At 43.9% G+C, this 18,560-nt stretch overlaps 1 protein-coding gene across 1 annotated transcript; it reads right to left on the bottom strand.

Annotated features, from left to right (window-relative positions):
• Nucleotides 1-268: 268 nt before the first annotated feature.
• LOC138652042 (nicotinamide N-methyltransferase-like) lies at nt 269-17,275 on the bottom strand. Its single transcript, XM_069742757.1, has 3 exons — nt 17,083-17,275; nt 1,662-1,869; nt 269-894 (listed from the first exon to the last, which is right to left on the bottom strand). The coding sequence occupies exons 1-3, from the start codon at nt 17,231-17,233 to the stop codon at nt 471-473; spliced, it is 783 nt and encodes a 260-aa protein (XP_069598858.1). The 5' UTR covers nt 17,234-17,275; the 3' UTR covers nt 269-470.
• Between the last annotated feature and the right edge of the window lie 1,285 nt (nt 17,276-18,560).

The raw sequence follows: 18,560 nt of genomic DNA, 5'->3' as shown, positions 1-18,560 counted from the left end.
ACAAAAACACAGACAAATCGGCATCAAAAATGCACCTGCATTTTGTGCCAAGAGAGGAAGAATCTACCCAGAAAATTCCACAGGCAAATCTGCAACTTGTGCACATACCCTTACTGTGATTTATTCTGATTTCAGTTAATGCTTTTATGCATTTAGTTTGTGGCACATCCCACTCAATATGATCAATGTTCATAAGTGAATTATTGCAAAGTTTAGACTAAATGTGAGAAATGTTTTGTTTCAAAAGGACACACAGGTAAATCGGACGTCGTCTTATTGTGAACACTTTTATTACTAAACATCCAACCCCATCATGGAAAATGTAAACATGAATGGATCATCATTAACACGTTTTGACAGATCAATTAGATTTTTTACAATTGTATCACGCAGTAGTTTAAGGATGATGATTGAATTTAAGATTCACATACAACACGTGACATGGAGAATGAAATTGGGACATCTCAGACCTACTTGTCTTTGTGAGCTGCAATAAATAGCATACCCTTATAGTCAGAAAGGTCACTCACAACCGTTCTCTTCTTAACCTCACAGCGGTCAATGATAAAACCTTCTGCAACTAGAGCTTTCCTGGCAAAATCAGCATCAAAACTGAAAGCATGAAATTTGTCTTTCCCGACTATGAAAGCAGACATCTCTAAACATGAAATTAATATAATGCGTCCTCCAGGTTTCAGCAGTGAAGAGAACTTCCTGAGATATCTTATGTAGTCATCTTGGTTTTTGCAGATATAATCTAGGAGCCAACCACTGATGACACAATCGGCAGGTGGTAAGACGATCGGATCCATCATATCTTCTTTCTCAAGGTTACATTTCACAACATGTTGAAGGGCTGATCGCACTTTTCCTTCTCTGTCCTGTAACTGGTCACTGAAAGAGATGGGAAATGTGATGAAAGTGATCGTCTCACTGTCAATATTGATGTGATGATATTAGAGCTCAGTGGTCAGGGTTGGATCATCAGCTTCCAGTTGGGAAAATACTTGAATTCAACCAAGACTCAAGCACTAAGTTTTATGGTTATAACTTATTATATTTTTACCCAGTTTATAGATAAAAAAATGTTTTGTTCCCTTCAAATGCAGTAAAGGTGGATATAGATCCATATTCTCCTAACTGAAACCAAAATAGTGTTTTATTGTTTTCTCTAAATATATTAGATGCTGGCAAAACTTTTTCAATAAAAAGGAAACTGCAGAAAATTCGTCTTTCTGGTACAAAGATCACTGCAAAAATTATACCTTGGAAAACTAATTTTTGCACTTTGGTCAATGGCAAGTTGCAACCATTTGCCTCTATATAGGGAATCAGCTGAATACGTGTGATATATACATTAAAGCTGAGGTTGGGGATGTTCCTAATTTATACCTCTAACCCAAATATTAAAAGAACAGAGCCTTACTGTACCCTTCCAACAGGGCCTTTTATTCTACAGCTACAAACATTGAGAATTTTGTCCTGATTGGACAAATGTAGACTTTCCTACCGAGATCTAAAATTTCAGTTTGAACAAACCATCATTGTACCATCAGGTAAACCATGGATATTTATGATATTACACTAAGAACTGCTTTCATATCTTTTGTACTCAAACATGACATCAGAGGGTTTTCCAAGTTTTAGGACATATACTTCACCTCTTTCCCGCTCTGTCTACATGAAGTTGTGTGGCATGGTTCCAATCAAACGCTCCTGTACGTGAGTCCACCCATCTTTTCATCTCCATGATGCAACTGTCTCTCATCTTCAGCACTATGATGTGCTTGAAAAAGTCACAGGCTGCAAACAGATGATGAACCATGGAACCAATACTGAGGTCAATCAAGATATCGCCTTTAACATGACCTGCAGAAAAAAAATTGAAATATTGAAACATACATTGAGGTGGAAAAGTTAGAATAATAGTCAAATTGTGTTATTGAACACTGAATGGGAAAATCAAAACAGAACTTTCAATCCATTTTCGTTAACCTTTTCCTGCAATTTCATCACAATTTGACTGCACAAACGGAAGGCTGCTTCTATAGGTGTCAAATATTTACTGCAGTCGCAACGGTGCCGGCTTAGGATCTGTAATAAACAGCAGGACTCATGTACATGTTGTGAGATAGCGCTCACTGCATGGGTTGGGGGACACTCGCTTAGCAACGGGACTCAATCATACAGGCACGTTTTTCTCACAAAAACAGTCCATGCGGATTATTATGCAGTCATAAACCGGGTTATGCACAGTTCATTATAAATTTCATAGAACACAATAGGCACCAACAGGTGACATTAAGTAGCAGCTTTAACTTATATACTTCTTATAAGGCTTTAACTCACAGTTCAGACACTACACCATCCAGCCCTCCTTGACTAGTTCCCGGGGGTGTCCATATGCCGTATCAATGTCTCTACTCATATAGCGCACACAACATTGATTCATAGTCTCTAAACACACTAGACATTACTTCGTCCAGTTACCGTGGGAGACCACACAGTACATTACTGACCCACTGTCAGTGCACACAGTTCCCCATACTCTGGGTTACCTTCCAGGAGCTCCTGCTCCACACGCTGGCCTCCTGTCAGTCCTCTCTCCTCCAGGGAAACTGCCGAACCGGGATCACCAACTTGTCTGGCAGGCACACATCAGTTAGTCCAGATCCTCAGATGGGCTGTAGCTCCCTCAGAGCAATGCCGGTTGCAGACTCTGCATCCACTCCGTCCATGTGCTCTTCAGGAAGTCCTGCTCCCAGGATCTTCCAACACAGGTTGTGTTATTCAGGAATCGTACTCCCAGGACATCCAACACAGGCCATTTAGGACGTCCGTCCCAACCTGGGACCGTCCAACACACCAGTCTCTCAGTGCGCTTAACAGGGATCTGATCCTACTCCCAGAATCTCCCAACACAGAGGTCTAAGTGCGCTGTTCAGGGATCCGATCTTACTCCCAGGATCTCCCAAAACGCCAGTCTTCAGACCCACTACTGACCATGTAACCACACCATGGTTACATTATGTAGTAGAAACCACTCCCACAGGTGGGAGGTTTGTGTAGCTATTTCAACCCGCCCAGCTCTCGAACTAGCCCAGTAAGCCTCCCTTGACTACTATACAAACACTTGTGGGACTACTGGTCCCAGAACAACAACACTACTTCAGGCTTACAGCACAGATTCCCTCTGCGACACATATCAGCCATTTAGAATTCTGCCAGTCACTGTTTCACCATCATTATAACCACATATACGCTTCCATGCATATCCTGAGGACCACACACAGCACCCCCCTAGCTGCAGCAGGGATCACGGCATCACAATGTAAAATGATAGATGCCACAGAATAGAGACTACTTGTCCAATGGGCAGGCAGAATGGTGAAATTAAATATTGAAGAACTTTTGGTTAGAAAGATTTCCTCAACCCAACAAGACGACACGGTAAATCTTCCAAGTACATAATTCTGCTGCAAAAGCCACCCAAAATGTATCTTTTCTTCATCATGAAAATCTTACAGAAGCAAAAATCAATTTTGCACAAATCGAAATAGATACAAATTTTACAAAATTCATTGAAGTTTACAAATCAGAATAGTTCTTGGTTAATTTCAGACAGCATAAGACAGAGAAAAGAGATCACATCACCTGGCAGGTCTCCCCATAATGACTTACAGCAGCAGTTATAGCACAGTCGATCATGATGATATATATGTCTGAGGTCACATGTGCGGAGTCTGTGTATTGCTTTTTAGAACATTCTGCATCAAACAAGCAGATTGAACCCCCCATTTGTATTTGTAGTTCAGACTGTTAAAATTTAGTTCGTCACATCATAACTTTTTTTGGCATCTGTCACTGTGCGTTGTCTGACTGCTGCAACCATTATTGTGATTTGTTTTTTCTACGTCAAACTAACAATTACCCCTTGATGACATGAGCAGTACATGTACTGCTCATATCGTGTCTCCCCCTTTGATGTGGGCTCCGGCGTTGAGCCCACATCAAAGTCGCGACATGTCAGCTGTTTTGTACAGCTGACATGTGCGCGCAATAGCGGCGGGTGAAATCGCGATTCACCCACCGCTATTAACCTGTTAAATGCCGCTGTCAAACGCTGACAGCGGCATTTAATGGCCGCGCGGCCGGAAATGAGCGCATCGCCGACCCCCGTCACATGATCGGGGGTCGGCGATGCATCAGGATGGTAACCATAGAGGTCCTTGAGACCTCTATGGTTACTGATGCCGGCCTGCTGTGAACACCCCCCTGTGGTCGGCGCTCATAGCACACCTGCAATTCAGCTACATAGCAGCGATCTGATGTTCGCTGCTATGTAGCTGAGCCGATCGAGTGGTGCCAGCTTCTAGCCTCCCATGGAGGCTATTGAGGCATGGCAAGAGTAAAAAAAAATGTTTTTAAAAATATGAAAAAAAATAAAAAAATATGAAAGTTTAAATAACCCCTGTTTCGCCCCATCCAAAATATAATAAAAAAAAAAAAAAATCAAACCTACACATATTTGGTATCGCTGCGTTCAGAATCACCCGATCTATCAGTAAAAAAAAGCATTAACCTGATCGCTAAACAGCGTAGCGAGAAAAAAATTTGAAACGTCAGAATTACGTTTTTTTGGTCGCCGCGACATTGCATTCAAATGCAATAACGGGCGATCAAAAGAACATATCTGCACAAGTGTAGTATCATTAAAAACGTCAGCTCGGCACGCAAAAAACAAGCCCTCACATGGCCATATTGACAGAAACATAAAAAAGTTACGGCTCTGGCAAGGAGGGGAGCGAAAAACGAAAACACAAAAATGAAAAAGGGCCGCGGCATGAAGGGGTAAACACTAATGCTAATCATAGTGCAGACTTTTAATATTTTGCACAACAGCATTAATCTTTTTCCATCTGTCACTGTGCCATGTATTATCGCTGCACCCAATATTGCCATTTTTAATTTGTGTGTCAAACTCGCAGAGCAGAAGATTTAAACACCACCATTAATTATTTACAAAAAAGGTCTGATTTGCCCAAATTCAAAAATGTTCTATCATTTGCTTGTGTGAATTCAGTAAAATGGTAACCATAAGATAAACTGTGACTCTGCAACATACTTCACATAAGAGACACTGAGACAGCTTCATACATCATATAGCAGACACTGAGGCTGTTGTATACATCACAAAGGAGACAATGAGACAGCTTTATACATCATTTAGGAGACACTGAGACTATTGTATACATCATATACGAGACACTGAGACATCTTTATACATCATATAGGAGACTGTTATGTTTGCTAATGACAGGTGTTATGAAGGCAATCCAGAAACACAGTGTGCTTAGCGATCAGAGCGCACACAGTGATCTGACAAATACCCAAAAATACAAGAACGAGCTCTGAGACGTGGAAACTATGTAGACTGCACACCTGATCCTATCCTAAACACAACTAAAAGCGGCTGTGGATTGCGCCTAACAACTACCTAGGCAACTCGGCACAGCCTAAGAAACTAGCTAGCCTGAAGATAGAAAAATAGGCCTGACTTACCCCAGAGAAATTCCCCAAAGGAAAAGGCAGCCCCCCACATATAATGACTGTGAGTAAGATGAAAAGACAAAACGTAGGGATGAAATAGATTCAGCAAAGTGGGGCCCGATATTCTAGGACAGAGCGAGGACAGTAAAGCGAACTTTGCAGTCTACAAAAAACCCTAAAGCAAAACCACGCAAAGGGGGCAAAAAAAAAACCACCGTGCCGAACTAACGGCACGGCGGTACACCCTTTGCGTCTCAGAGCTTCCAGCAAAACAAAAGACAAGCTGGACAGAAAAAAAGCAACAAAAAAACAAAAAGCACTTAGCTATACAGAGCAGCAGGTCACAGGAACAATCAGGAGAAGCTCAGATCCAACACTGAAACATTGACAAGGAGCAAGGATAGCAGCATCAGGCGGAGTTAAGTAATGAAGCAGTTAACGAGCTCACCAGAACACCTGAGGGAGGAAGCTCAGAAGCTGCAGTACCACTTGTGACCACAGGAGTGAATTCAGCCACAGAATTCACAACAGTACCCCCCCTTGAGGAGGGGTCACCGAACCCTCACCAGAGCCCCCAGGCCGACCAGGATGAGCCGCATGAAAGGCACAAACAAGATCGGAAGCATGAACATCAGAGGCAAAAACCCAGGAATTATCTTCCTGAGCATAACCCTTCCATTTAACCAGATACTGGAGTTTCCGTCTAGAAACACGAGAATCCAAAATCTTCTCCACAATATACTCCAATTCCCCCTCCACCAAAACCGGGGCAGGAGGCTCAACAGATGGAACCATAGGTGCCACGTATCTCCGCAACAACGACCTATTATGTATGGAAAAGGAGTCTGGGAGGGTCAAACGAAAAGACACAGGATTGAGAACCTCAGAAATCCTATACGGACCAATAAAACGAGGTTTAAATTTAGGAGAGGAAACCTTCATAGGAATATGACGAGAAGATAACCAAACCAGATCCCCAACACGAAGTCGGGGACCCACACGGCGTCTGCGATTAGCGAAAAGTTGAGCTTTCTCCTGGGACAAGATCAAATTGTCCACTACCTGAGTCCAGATCTGCTGCAACCTATCCACCACAGAATCCACACCAGGACAGTCCGAAGACTCAACCTGTCCTGAAGAGAAACGAGGATGGAACCCAGAATTGCAAAAAAATGGAGAAACCAAGGTAGCCGAGCTGGCCCGATTATTAAGGGCGAACTCAGCCAACGGCAAAAAGGACACCCAATCATCCTGGTCTGCAGAAACAAAACATCTCAGATATGTTTCCAAGGTCTGATTGGTTCGTTCGGTCTGGCCATTAGTCTGAGGATGGAAAGCCGAGGAAAAGGATAGGTCAATGCCCATCCTACCACAAAAGGCTCGCCAAAACCTTGAAACAAACTGGGAACCTCTGTCAGAAACAATATTCTCAGGAATGCCATGCAACCGAACCACATGCTGAAAGAACAAAGGTACCAAATCAGAGGAGGAAGGCAATTTAGCCAAGGGCACCAGATGGACCATTTTAGAAAAGCGATCACAGACCACCCAAATGACTGACATCTTTTAAGAAACGGGAAGGTCAGAAATGAAATCCATCGAAATATGTGTCCAAGGCCTCTTTGGGACCGGCAAGGGCAAAAGCAACCCACTGGCACGAGAACAGCAGGGCTTAGCCCTAGCACAAATCCCACAGGACTGCACAAAAGTACGTACATCCCGTGACAGAGATGGCCACCAGAAGGATCTAGCCACTAACTCTCTGGTACCAAAGATTCCAGGATGACCAGCCAACACCGAACAATGAAGTTCAGAGATAAGTTTATTAGTCCACCTATCAGGGACGAACAGTTTCTCTGCTGGACAACGATCAGGTTTATTCGCCTGAAATTTTTGCAGCACCCGCCGCAAATCAGGGGAGATGGCAGACACAATGACTCCTTCCTTGAGGATACCCGCTGGCTCAGATAAACCCGGAGAGTCGGGCACAAAACTCCTAGACAGAGCATCCGCCTTCACATTTTTAGAGCCTGGAAGGTACGAAATCACAAAGTCGAAGCGGGCAAAAAATAACGACCAACGGGCCTGTCTAGGATTCAAGCGCTTGGCAGACTCGAGATAAGTCAAGTTCTTATGATCAGTCAATACCACCACGCGATGCTTAGCTCCTTCAAGCCAATGACGCCACTCCTCGAATGCCCACTTCATGGCCAGCAACTCATAGTAACATAGTAACATAGTAACATAGTTAGTAAGGCCGAAAAAAGACATTTGTCCATCCAGTTCAGCCTATATTCCATCATAATAAATACCCAGATCTACGTCCTTCTACAGAACCTAATAATTGTATGATACAATATTGTTCTGCTCCAGGAAGACATCCAGGCCTCTCTTGAACCCCTCGACTGAGTTCGCCATCACCACCTCCTCAGGCAAGCAATTCCAGATTCTCACTGCCCTAACAGTAAAGAATCCTCTTCTATGTTGGTGGAAAAACCTTCTCTCCTCCAGACGCAAAGAATGCCCCCTTGTGCCCGTCACCTTCCTTGGTATAAACAGATCCTCAGCGAGATATTTGTATTGTCCCCTTATATACTTATACATGGTTATTAGATCGCCCCTCAGTCGTCTTTTTCTAGACTAAATAATCCTAATTTCGCTAATCTATCTGGGTATTGTAGTTCTCCCATCCCCTTTATTAATTTTGTTGCCCTCCTTTGTACTCTCTCTAGTTCCATTATATCCTTCCTGAGCACCGGTGCCCAAAACTGGACACAGTACTCCATGTGCGGTCTAACTAGGGATTTGTACAGAGGCAGTATAATGCTCTCATCATGTGTATCCAGACCTCTTTTAATGCACCCCATGATCCTGTTTGCCTTGGCAGCTGCTGCCTGGCACTGGCTGCTCCAGGTAAGTTTATCATTAACTAGGATCCCCAAGTCCTTCTCCCTGTCAGATTTACCCAGTGGTTTCCCAGTTCAGTGTGTAATGGTGATATTGATTCCCTCTTCCCATGTGTATAACCTTACATTTATCATTGTTAAACCTCATCTGCCACCTTTCAGCCCAAGTTTCCAACTTATCCAGATCCATCTGTAGCAGAATACTATCTTCTCTTGTATTAACTGCTTTACATAGTTTTGTATCATCTGCAAATATCGATATTTTACTGTGTAAACCTTCTACCAGATCATTAATGAATATGTTGAAGAGAACAGGTCCCAATACTGACCCCTGCGGTACCCCACTGGTCACAGCGACCCAGTTAGAGACTATACCATTTATAACCACCCTCTGCTTTCTATCACTAAGCCAGTTACTAACCCATTTACACACATTTTCCCCCAGACCAAGCATTCTCATTTTGTGTACCAACCTCTTGTGCGGCACGGTATCAAACGCTTTGGAAAAATCGAGATATACCACGTCCAATGACTCACCGTGGTCCAGCCTATAGCTTACCTCTTCATAAAAACTGATTAGATTGGTTTGACAGGAGCGATTTCTCATAAACCCATGCTGATATGGAGTTAAACAGTTATTCTCATTGAGATAATCCAGAATAACATCCCTCAGAAACCCTTCAAATATTTTACCAACAATAGAGGTTAGACTTACTGGCCTATAATTTCCAGGTTCACTTTTAGAGCCCTTTTTGAATATTGGCACCACATTTGCTATGCGCCAGTCCTGCGGAACAGACCCTGTCGCTATAGAGTCGCTAAAAATAAGAAATAATGGTTTATCTATTACATTACTTAGTTCTCTTAGTACTCGTGGGTGTATGCCATCCGGACCCGGAGATTTATCTATTTTAATCTTATTTAGCCGGTTTCGCACCTCTTCTTGGGTTAGATTGGTGACCCTTAATATAGGGTTTTCATTGTTTCTTGGGATTTCACCTAGCATTTCATTTTCCACCGTGAATACCGTGGAGAAGAAGGTGTTTAATATGTTAGCTTTTTCCTCGTCATCTACAACCATTCTTTCCTCACTATTTTTTAAGGGGCCTACATTTTCAGTTTTTATTCTTTTACTATTGATATAGTTGAAGAACAGTTTGGGATTAGTTTTACTCTCCTTAGCAATGTGCTTCTCTGTTTCCTTTTTGGCAGCTTTAATTAGTTTTTTAGATAAAGTATTTTTCTCCCTATAGTTTTTTAGAGCTTCAATGGTGCCATCCTGCTTTAGTAGTGCAAATGCTTTCTTTTTACTGTTAATTGCCTGTCTTACTTCTTTGTTTAGCCACATTGGGTTTTTCCTATTTCTAGTCCTTTTATTCCCACAAGGTATAAACTGCTTACACTGCCTATTTAGGATGTTCTTAAACATTTCCCATTTATTATCTGTATTCTCATTTCTGAGGATATTGTCCCAGTCTACCAGATTAAGGGCATCTCTAAGCTGTTCAAACTTTGCCTTCCTAAAGTTCAATGTTTTTGTGACTCCCTGACAAGTCCCCCTAGTGAAAGACAGGTGAAACTGCACAATATTGTGGTCGCTGTTTCCTAGATGCCCAACCACCTGCAGATTTGTTATTCTGTCAGGTCTATTAGATAGTATTAGGTCTAAAAGTGCTGCTCCTCTGGTTGGATTCTGCACCAATTGTGAAAGATAATTTTTCTTGGTTATTAGCAGAAACCTGTTGCCTTTATGGGTTTCACAGGTTTCTGTTTCCCAGTTAATATCCGGGTAGTTAAAGTCCCCCATAACCAGGACCTCATTATGGGTTGCAGCTTCATCTATCTGCTTTAGAAGTAGACTTTCCATGCTTTCTGTTATATTTGGGGGTTTGTAACAGACCCCAATGAGAATTTTGTTACCATTTTTCCCTCCATGAATTTCAACCCATATGGACTCGACATCCTCATTCCCTTCGCTAATATCCTCCCTTAAAGTGGACTTTAGACAAGACTTTACATAGAGACAAACCCCTCCTCCTCTCCGATTTTTACGATCCTTTCTAAACAGACTGTAACCCTGTAAGTTAACTGCCCAGTCATAGCTTTCATCTAACCATGTCTCGGTTATTCCCACTATGTCAAAATTACCTGTAGATATTTCTGCTTCTAGTTCTTCCATCTTGTTTGTCAGGCTTCTGGCGTTTGCGAGCATGCAGTTTAGAGGATTTTGTTTTGTTCCAATCTCCTCACTGTGGATTGTTTTAGAAATGTTCTTACCTCCCTTCTGAGTATGTTTTCCTGGGTCGTCTTTGTTCGAGTCTAATGTTTTTCTTCCCGTCCCCTCTTCTTCTAGTTTAACGCCCTCCTGATGAGTGTAGCGAGTCTTCTGGCGAATGTGTGTTTCCCAGGTTTGTTGAGGTGTAGTCCGTCTCTGGCGAGGAGTCCATCATACCAGTAATTCACACCGTGGTCCAGGAATCCAAATCCTTGTTGTCTGCACCATCGTCTTAGCCAGTTGTTTGCATCAAGGATCCTGTTCCATCTCCTGGTGCCATGCCCGTCTACTGGAAGGATAGAAGAAAAAACTACCTGTGCATCCAGTTCCTTTACTTTCTTCCCCAACTCTTCAAAGTCCTTGCAGATTGTCGGTAGGTCCTTCCTTGCCGTGTCATTGGTGCCAACATGTATCAGAAGAAATGGGTGGACATCCTTGGAGTTGAAGAGCTTTGGTATCCTATCGGTCACATCCTTGATCATTGCACCTGGAAGGCAGCATACTTCTCTTGCAGTTATGTCCGGTCTGCAGATGGCTGCTTCGGTGCCTCTCAGTAGTGAGTCTCCCACCACCACCACTCTTCGTTGCTTCTTGGCTGTACTTTTTGCTGTCACTTGTTGCTGTCTGCCCTTTTCTTTTTTGCTTGCTGGTATTGCTTCATTCTTAGGTGTGCCATCTTCATCCTCTACAAAGATTTGATATCGGTTCTTCAGTTGTGTGGTTGGTGATTTCTCCATGGTCTTCTTGCTTCTTTTGGTCACATGCTTCCACTCATCTGCTTTTGGAGGTTCTCTGACACTTTTTTCACCTTCTGTGACCAGTAGAGATGCTTCTGTTCTGTCTAGAAAGTCTTCATTCTCTTTGATGAGTTTCAAAGTTGCTATTCTTTCTTCCAGACCCCGCACCTTTTCTTCTAAAAGGGCCACTAGTCTACACTTCTGACAGGTGAAATTGGATTCTTCTTCTGGTCGATCTGTGAACATGTAGCATAGGCTGCAGCTCACCATGTAGGTTGTCACATCTGCCATGTTGCTCCTAGATCCTGCTGACTTGCTGTGTGTTTTCCTTCTTGTGTAATCTACTCAGCCAAGCTCTCTTGCAATAATGTCCTACAGGCAAAAATTCGCGCGCCATAACTCTCGATTGCCCACATCATAATTACGCTCAGCGGGCGAAAACTTCCTGGAAAAGAAAGCACATGGTTTCATCACTGAGCAATCAGAACCTCTCTGTGACAAAACCGCCCCTGCTCCAATCTCAGAAGCATCAACCTCGACCTGGAACGGAAGAGAAACATCTGGCTGACACAACACAGGGGCAGAACAAAAACGACGCTTCAACTCCTGAAAAGCTTCCACAGCAGCAGAAGACCAATTAACCAAATCAGCACCCTTCTTGGTCAAATCGGTCAATGGTTTGGCAATGCTAGAAAAATTACAGATGAAGCGACGATAAAAATTAGCAAAGCCCAGGAACTTTTGCAGACTTTTCAGAGATGTCGGCTGAATCCAATCCTGGATGGCTTGGACCTTAACTGGATCCATCTCGATAGTAGAAGGGGTAAAGATGAACCCCAAAAATGAAACTTTCTGCACACCGAAGAGACACTTTGATCCCTTCACAAACAAAGAGTTAGCACGCAGGACCTGAAAAACCATTCTGACCTGCTTCACATGAGACTCCCAATCATCTGAGAAGATCAAAATGTCATCCAAGTAAACAATCAGGAATTTATCCAGATACTCACGGAAGATGTCATGCATAAAAGACTGAAACACAGATGGAGCATTGGCAAGTCCGAACGGCATCACTAGATACTCAAAATGACCCTCGGGCGTATTGAATGCAGTTTTCCATTCATCTCCTTGCCTGATTCTCAGCAGATTATACGCACCACGAAGATCTATCTTAGTGAACCAACTAGCCCCCTTAATCCGAGCAAACAAGTCAGATAACAATGGCAAGGGATACTGAAATTTAACAGTGATCTTATTAAGAAGGCGGTAATCAATACACGGTCTCAGCGAACCATCCTTCTTGGCTACAAAGAAGAACCCTGCTCCCAGTGGTGATGACGATGGGCGAATATGTCCCTTCTCCAGGGATTCCTTCACATAACTGCGCATAGCGGCGTGTTCGGGCACAGATAAATTAAATAATCGACCTTTAGGGAATTTACTACCAGGAATCAAATTGATAGCACAATCACAATCCCTATGCGGAGGTAGAGCATCGGACTTGGGCTCTTCAAATACATCCTGATAATCAGACAAGAACTCTGGGACCTCAGAAGGGGTGGATGACGAAATCGACAAAAATGGAACATCACCATGTACCCCCTGACAACCCCAGCTGGATACCGACATGGAATTCCAATCCAATACTGGATTATGGGTTTGTAGCCATGGCAACCCCAACACGACCACATCATGCAGATTATGCAACACCAGAAAGCGAATAACTTCCTGATGTGCAGGAGCCATGCACATGGTCAGCTGGGCCCAGTATTGAGGTTTATTCTTGGCCAAAGGTGTAGCATCAATTCCTCTCAATGGAATAGGACACCGCAAAGGCTCCAAGAAAAACCCACAACGTTTAGCATAATCCAAATCCATCAGATTCAGGGCAGCGCCCGAATCCACAAACGCCATGACAGAAAACGACGACAAAGAGCATATCAAGGTAATGGACAGAAGGAATTTGGACTGTACAGTACCAATGACGGCAGACCTAGCGGACCGCTTAGTGCGCTTAGGACAATCAGAAATAGCATGAGTGGAATCACCACAGTAGAAACACAGACCATTCAGACGTCTGTATTCCTGCCGTTCAACTCTAGTCATAGTCCTATCGCACTGCATAGGCTCAGGTTTAACCTCAGGCAGTACCGCCAAATGGTGCACAGATTTACGCTCGCGCAAGCGTCGACCGATCTGAATGGCCAAAGACAAAGACTCATTCAAACCAGCAGGCATAGGAAATCCCACCATGACATCCTTAAGAGCCTCAGAGAGACCCTTTCTGAACAAAGCTGCCAGCGCAGATTCATTCCACTGAGTGAGTACTGACCATTTCCTAAATTTCTGACAATATACTTCTATATCATCCTGACCCTGGCACAAAGCCAGCAAATTTTTCTCAGCCTGATCCACTGAATTAGGCTCATCGTACAGCAATCCGAGCGCCAGGAAAAACGCATCGACACTACTCAATGCAGGGTCTCCTGGCGAAAGAGAAAATGCCCAGTCTTGAGGGTCGCCGCGCAAAAAAGAAATAATAATCAAAACCTGTTGAATAGGATTACCAGAAGAATGAGGTTTCAAGGCCAGAAATAGCTTACAATTATTTTTGAAACTTAGAAACTTAGTTCTATCTCCAAAAAACAAATCAGGAATAGGAATTCTTGGTTCTAACATAGATTTCTGATCAATAGTATCTTGAATTTTTTGTACATTTATAACGAGATTATCCATTGAAGAGCACAGACCCTGAATATCCATGTCCACACCTGTGTCCAGAATCACCCAAATGTCTAGGGGAAAAAAAAAGTGAACACAGAGCAGAAGAAAAAAAAAAAAATGATGTCAGAACTTTTTCTTTCCCTCTATTGAGAATCATTAGTTTGGCTCCTTGTACTGTTATGTTTGCTAATGACAGGTGTTATGAAGGCAATCCAGAAACACAGTGTGCTTAGCGATCAGAGCGCACACAGTGATCTGACAAATACCCAAAAATACAAGAACGAGCTCTGAGACGTGGAAACTCTGTAGACTGCACACCTGATCCTATCCTAAACACAACTAAAAGCGGCTGTGGATTGCGCCTAACAACTACCTAGGCAACTCGGCACAGCCTAAGAAACTAGCTAGCCTGAAGATAGAAAAATAGGCCTGACTTGCCCCAGAGAAATTCCCCAAAGGAAAAGGCAGCCCCCCACATATAATGACTGTGAGTAAGATGAAAAGACAAAACGTAGGGATGAAATAGATTCAGCAAAGTGGGGCCCGATATTCTAGGACAGAGCGAGGACAGTAAAGCGAACTTTGCAGTCTACAAAAAACCCTAAAGCAAAACCACGCAAAGGGGGCAAAAAAAAACCCACCGTGCCGAACTAACGGCACGGCGGTACACCCTTTGCGTCTCAGAGCTTCCAGCAAAACAAAAGACAAGCTGGACAGAAAAAAAGCAACAAAAAAACAAAAAGCACTTAGCTATACAGAGCAGCAGGTCACAGGAACAATCAGGAGAAGCTCAGATCCAACACTGAAACATTGACAAGGAGCAAGGATAGCAGCATCAGGCGGAGTTAAGTAATGAAGCAGTTAACGAGCTCACCAGAACACCTGAGGGAGGAAGCTCAGAAGCTGCAGTACCACTTGTGACCACAGGAGTGAATTCAGCCACAGAATTCACAACAGGAGACACTGGAATTTGTGTTTGTGCATCACGCAGGAGACAATGAGACAGCCGTATATGGCACATAGGAGACAATGGTACTTGTGTATGTAAATCACATAGGAGACATTGAGTCTGCTGTATTTTCATGTGTACCATTGATTTAAAGTATAAAATTAAAGCAATGGTTATTGAAGTACAAATTACTCATTCAAAGTAATAGGATGTCTAAGATAAGTTTTCAAGATGCCTTATAGCAGGGGTCCCCAACCCGTAGCTCGCGAGCCACATGTGGCTCGCCTGCTCCAGGCATGTGGCTCGCCGACGGTCACTGAAAAAAGTCCCCAAGGAGCTGCCCTGCCGGCTGTATTACCCGCCCCGCTGCCTGTAATACCCGCCCGCCACATGCTCCTGCTATGTGGGAAAGGAGCTGCCCCGCCGGCTGTATTACCCGCCCCCCTGCCTGTAATACCCGCCCACCACCTGCTCCTGCTATGTGTGAAAGGAGCCGCCCCGCCGGCTGTATTACCCGCCCCCTGCCTGTAATACCCGCCCACCACCTGCTCCTGCTATGTGTGAAAGGAGCCGCCCCGCCGGCTGTATTACCCGCCCCCCTGCCTGTAATACCCACCCGCCACCTGCTCCTGCTCTGTGTGAAAGGAGCCGCCCCGCCGCTTGCAATACCTGCCACGTAATTTGCCGCTCCTCCAGCGTCAGCGACCGCATTCACTCCTGCGCAGTGGAGCGGGTCACTGTGATCTGTTAAAGTCGCACAAAGTCTCGCGAGACTTCACAAATCTCGCAAGACTTTGGTTACTGCGGCTTCTATAGAGCACAGTGAGCCGCGCCTCTGCGCAGGAGTGAATGCGGTCGCTGATTGCGGAATCCGGATAGAAGGGCAGGCTAGTCCAAGTAAAGCACTTAGCATAAGTATATATAAGCGTCCTAACAAGCATTTTAAAGATAACCTGTCACCCCCCATTACCTATTGGTAAAAGAGCCACCTTCAGCAGCACTAAGGCTGCATTCTCTGAAGGTGGCTCTTATGTTTTTTTTTTATCACAAGTAATGCAGAAATAGGGCTGTTTTCCACTTGCGAGATACACGTCCGTGTCTCGCATGTGGAAACGAAGCTCTGGCGCCGGCACTCCAGAGGGGAGCGTGCGGCCGCATAGCAACACATGGAGCCGCACGCTCCGCTCTGGAGTGCCAGCGCCAGAGCTTCATTTCCACATGCGAGACACGGACGTGTATCTCGCAAGTGGAAAACAGCCCATACAAATATAATTGCGTGCCATACCTGTATTGAGTCAGGGAGGTATGTTTTCTCCCCCTGACTCAAGCGCCTCGCTGCCATCCATCATCCCCCTCATTCCCCCGGGCGCCGCCTTTATCTGCATTGTGGCTCTCGACCAACTTTCATAGCAGAATGTGGCTCTCAAGGTAAGAAAGGTTGGGGACCCCTGCCTTATAGACATGAATCAAATACCATTAAGTGCAAAAATTGACCTTCAGTACAGAATTTTACAGCAGATTTTTAATTTATAGTGCAAATTCAAGGGAAGACTGTATCTACAACCAAATCCACAGAAGTCCATATGAAACACCTGAAAACTTTGTTTTGGATTTTCTCTGGATGTTCAACAAAATTTGCATCTGAAAATTTGCACATGTGAATGTACCAGCGGAAATTTTAATTTTTAAATGATCATTTTATCACAATCACTGTGTTTTCTAAAGTGCTGGGGAACATGGAGGGGAGAACACTGACACTATTAACCCTAAAGCCTCTATATTCTTAATTGTTTGTAATAACTAGAGCTTTGCTATGCTCTATTTGGAGGATATGCCTGGAGCAGTGTGTTTTACCTCTTTTATTACCCAAACCCATATAACCAAGAAGATTATTTTGTATCTGATTAAACTAATTAAACTCACAAAGAGTTAGATACATACCCTCAGTGAACGTTTTTGTAAGATTTTCAATGGGAAATATCAAGGAATCCTCTCGAAAGACCATTTCAGGTTTATCTGAAAAATAATACTCCAGACTTTCTCTGGAATCAAATTCATCTTCATGGTAGCGCTTACAGGTGCTGGAATCCATTGTCTAATCTTGTATTACGGACTGGTGACATTTTTTTGCACTGGTGCTCGAGGTCTTATATAATCAGTAAGAATGGATTAAAAAAGCATGTTGGTAAAGATTACATTTACTTATCATAACATGAGTTCTTATCTTGCTTTAGAGAATCATATGATCCTACATTTAATTGGAATTTGAAAGATAGTCATATGTTAAAATGTAACGAAAACAAGTTGCTTAACCTATTAATGACTAGCTCTTAAGGAGTACACAGAATTCTTGAATTTACTTTTTGGCAGTGAAAAAACTAATAAAATATATTTTTGCATCAATCCAGTGTTAGGTATCGAGTTCCTGCCGCTGCACAGGGGGAATCTCAAACCATGTCCTCTGTGGTTTCTCATTCTTCCCCAGCCGCAATAGAGTCTGCTCAGCAGAGACGTCAGTCCCAGCGTCTGGCTCAAGCTGATACTGTGCGGCTGGTTACAGCTGCCGCCCAAGGTTCAGCCTTTGTAACCAGCATTGATTAGCGGTGAGCAGACGTTCCAGGGATAGAAAGTCCTGCTTTTCATCTACTGAGAATGCCCGTGGGACGACCTCTCATTGGAGGTCGGAGGTCACATGCTCAGGTCCTGTAGGGCTCCGATTGGATCACTAGGAAGGTCCTGGAAGGCTACATCTATGAAAGGCTCGCATGGCCACTCGGCCATGCGCTAGTATAAGCCTGATATCATGTTTGTGTGGATGTATGCTTGGTCTGGTAAATGCTCCTAATCATACCCATTGCTAGTGATGTTGAGTGCTCACGAATGGTGGTGTAATCTAGCGCCAGACAGTGCTATCCTGCACATTAGCACATTCTTGCAGCATCATTTAGCAGTGACCGCCAGTGTGCTTTCCAGGCCCTAGTCAGGGTGGTTAGTGGCGTCCGCCAGGGCGGCGCTGCGCACACTCCGTGCGCTATTGTTTTTCGTTAGCGGTTCGCAGTCACGTCCGCATTAATAATCTTGGCACAAAACCTTTGTCAGAGTAGGGTGGGAATTCCCGCTTGAATCCAGAATCTGTCTCCGGGTTTCCTCAGGCATGGGCTCATAAGCCACTGAGTGACAGAGCAGGTTCAACCACCAGTGTAGTGGGGGTGAGCGTTAGGGATCCCACTAGATCCAACTCTGCTGCACTCTGTGTCAGCTAACAGAGTGCAGCGTTCTATTGTGCTCTGCAGCTCTGTGAAGTAACAGAGTTCGCATCTGTTCGCACCGGTTGATGTTAACCCATGTGTTCTTTGGTGTAATACCTCCATAGAGTGCCGCCATTACTCAGCAGCAGGTTCCATCTCTGCATGGTGGAC

The sequence above is a fragment of the Ranitomeya imitator genome, chromosome 10 (assembly GCF_032444005.1).
Source record: "Ranitomeya imitator isolate aRanImi1 chromosome 10, aRanImi1.pri, whole genome shotgun sequence".
NCBI classification, from domain to species: domain Eukaryota; kingdom Metazoa; phylum Chordata; class Amphibia; order Anura; family Dendrobatidae; genus Ranitomeya; species Ranitomeya imitator.
This window is presented reverse-complemented; position numbering and strand designations above follow the sequence as displayed.

Coding starts and splice junctions, on each gene's coding strand:
- LOC138652042 (XM_069742757.1), bottom strand. CDS start 17,233: ATGGATTCCAGCACCTGTAAGCGCTACCATGAAGATGAATTTGATTCC. Junction 1,870..17,082: donor TACAAAAACGTTCACTGAGG/GTATGTATCTAA, acceptor TTTTTTCTGCAG/GTCATGTTAAAGGCGATATC. Junction 895..1,661: donor GTAGACAGAGCGGGAAAGAG/GTGAAGTATATG, acceptor CATCTCTTTCAG/TGACCAGTTACAGGACAGAG.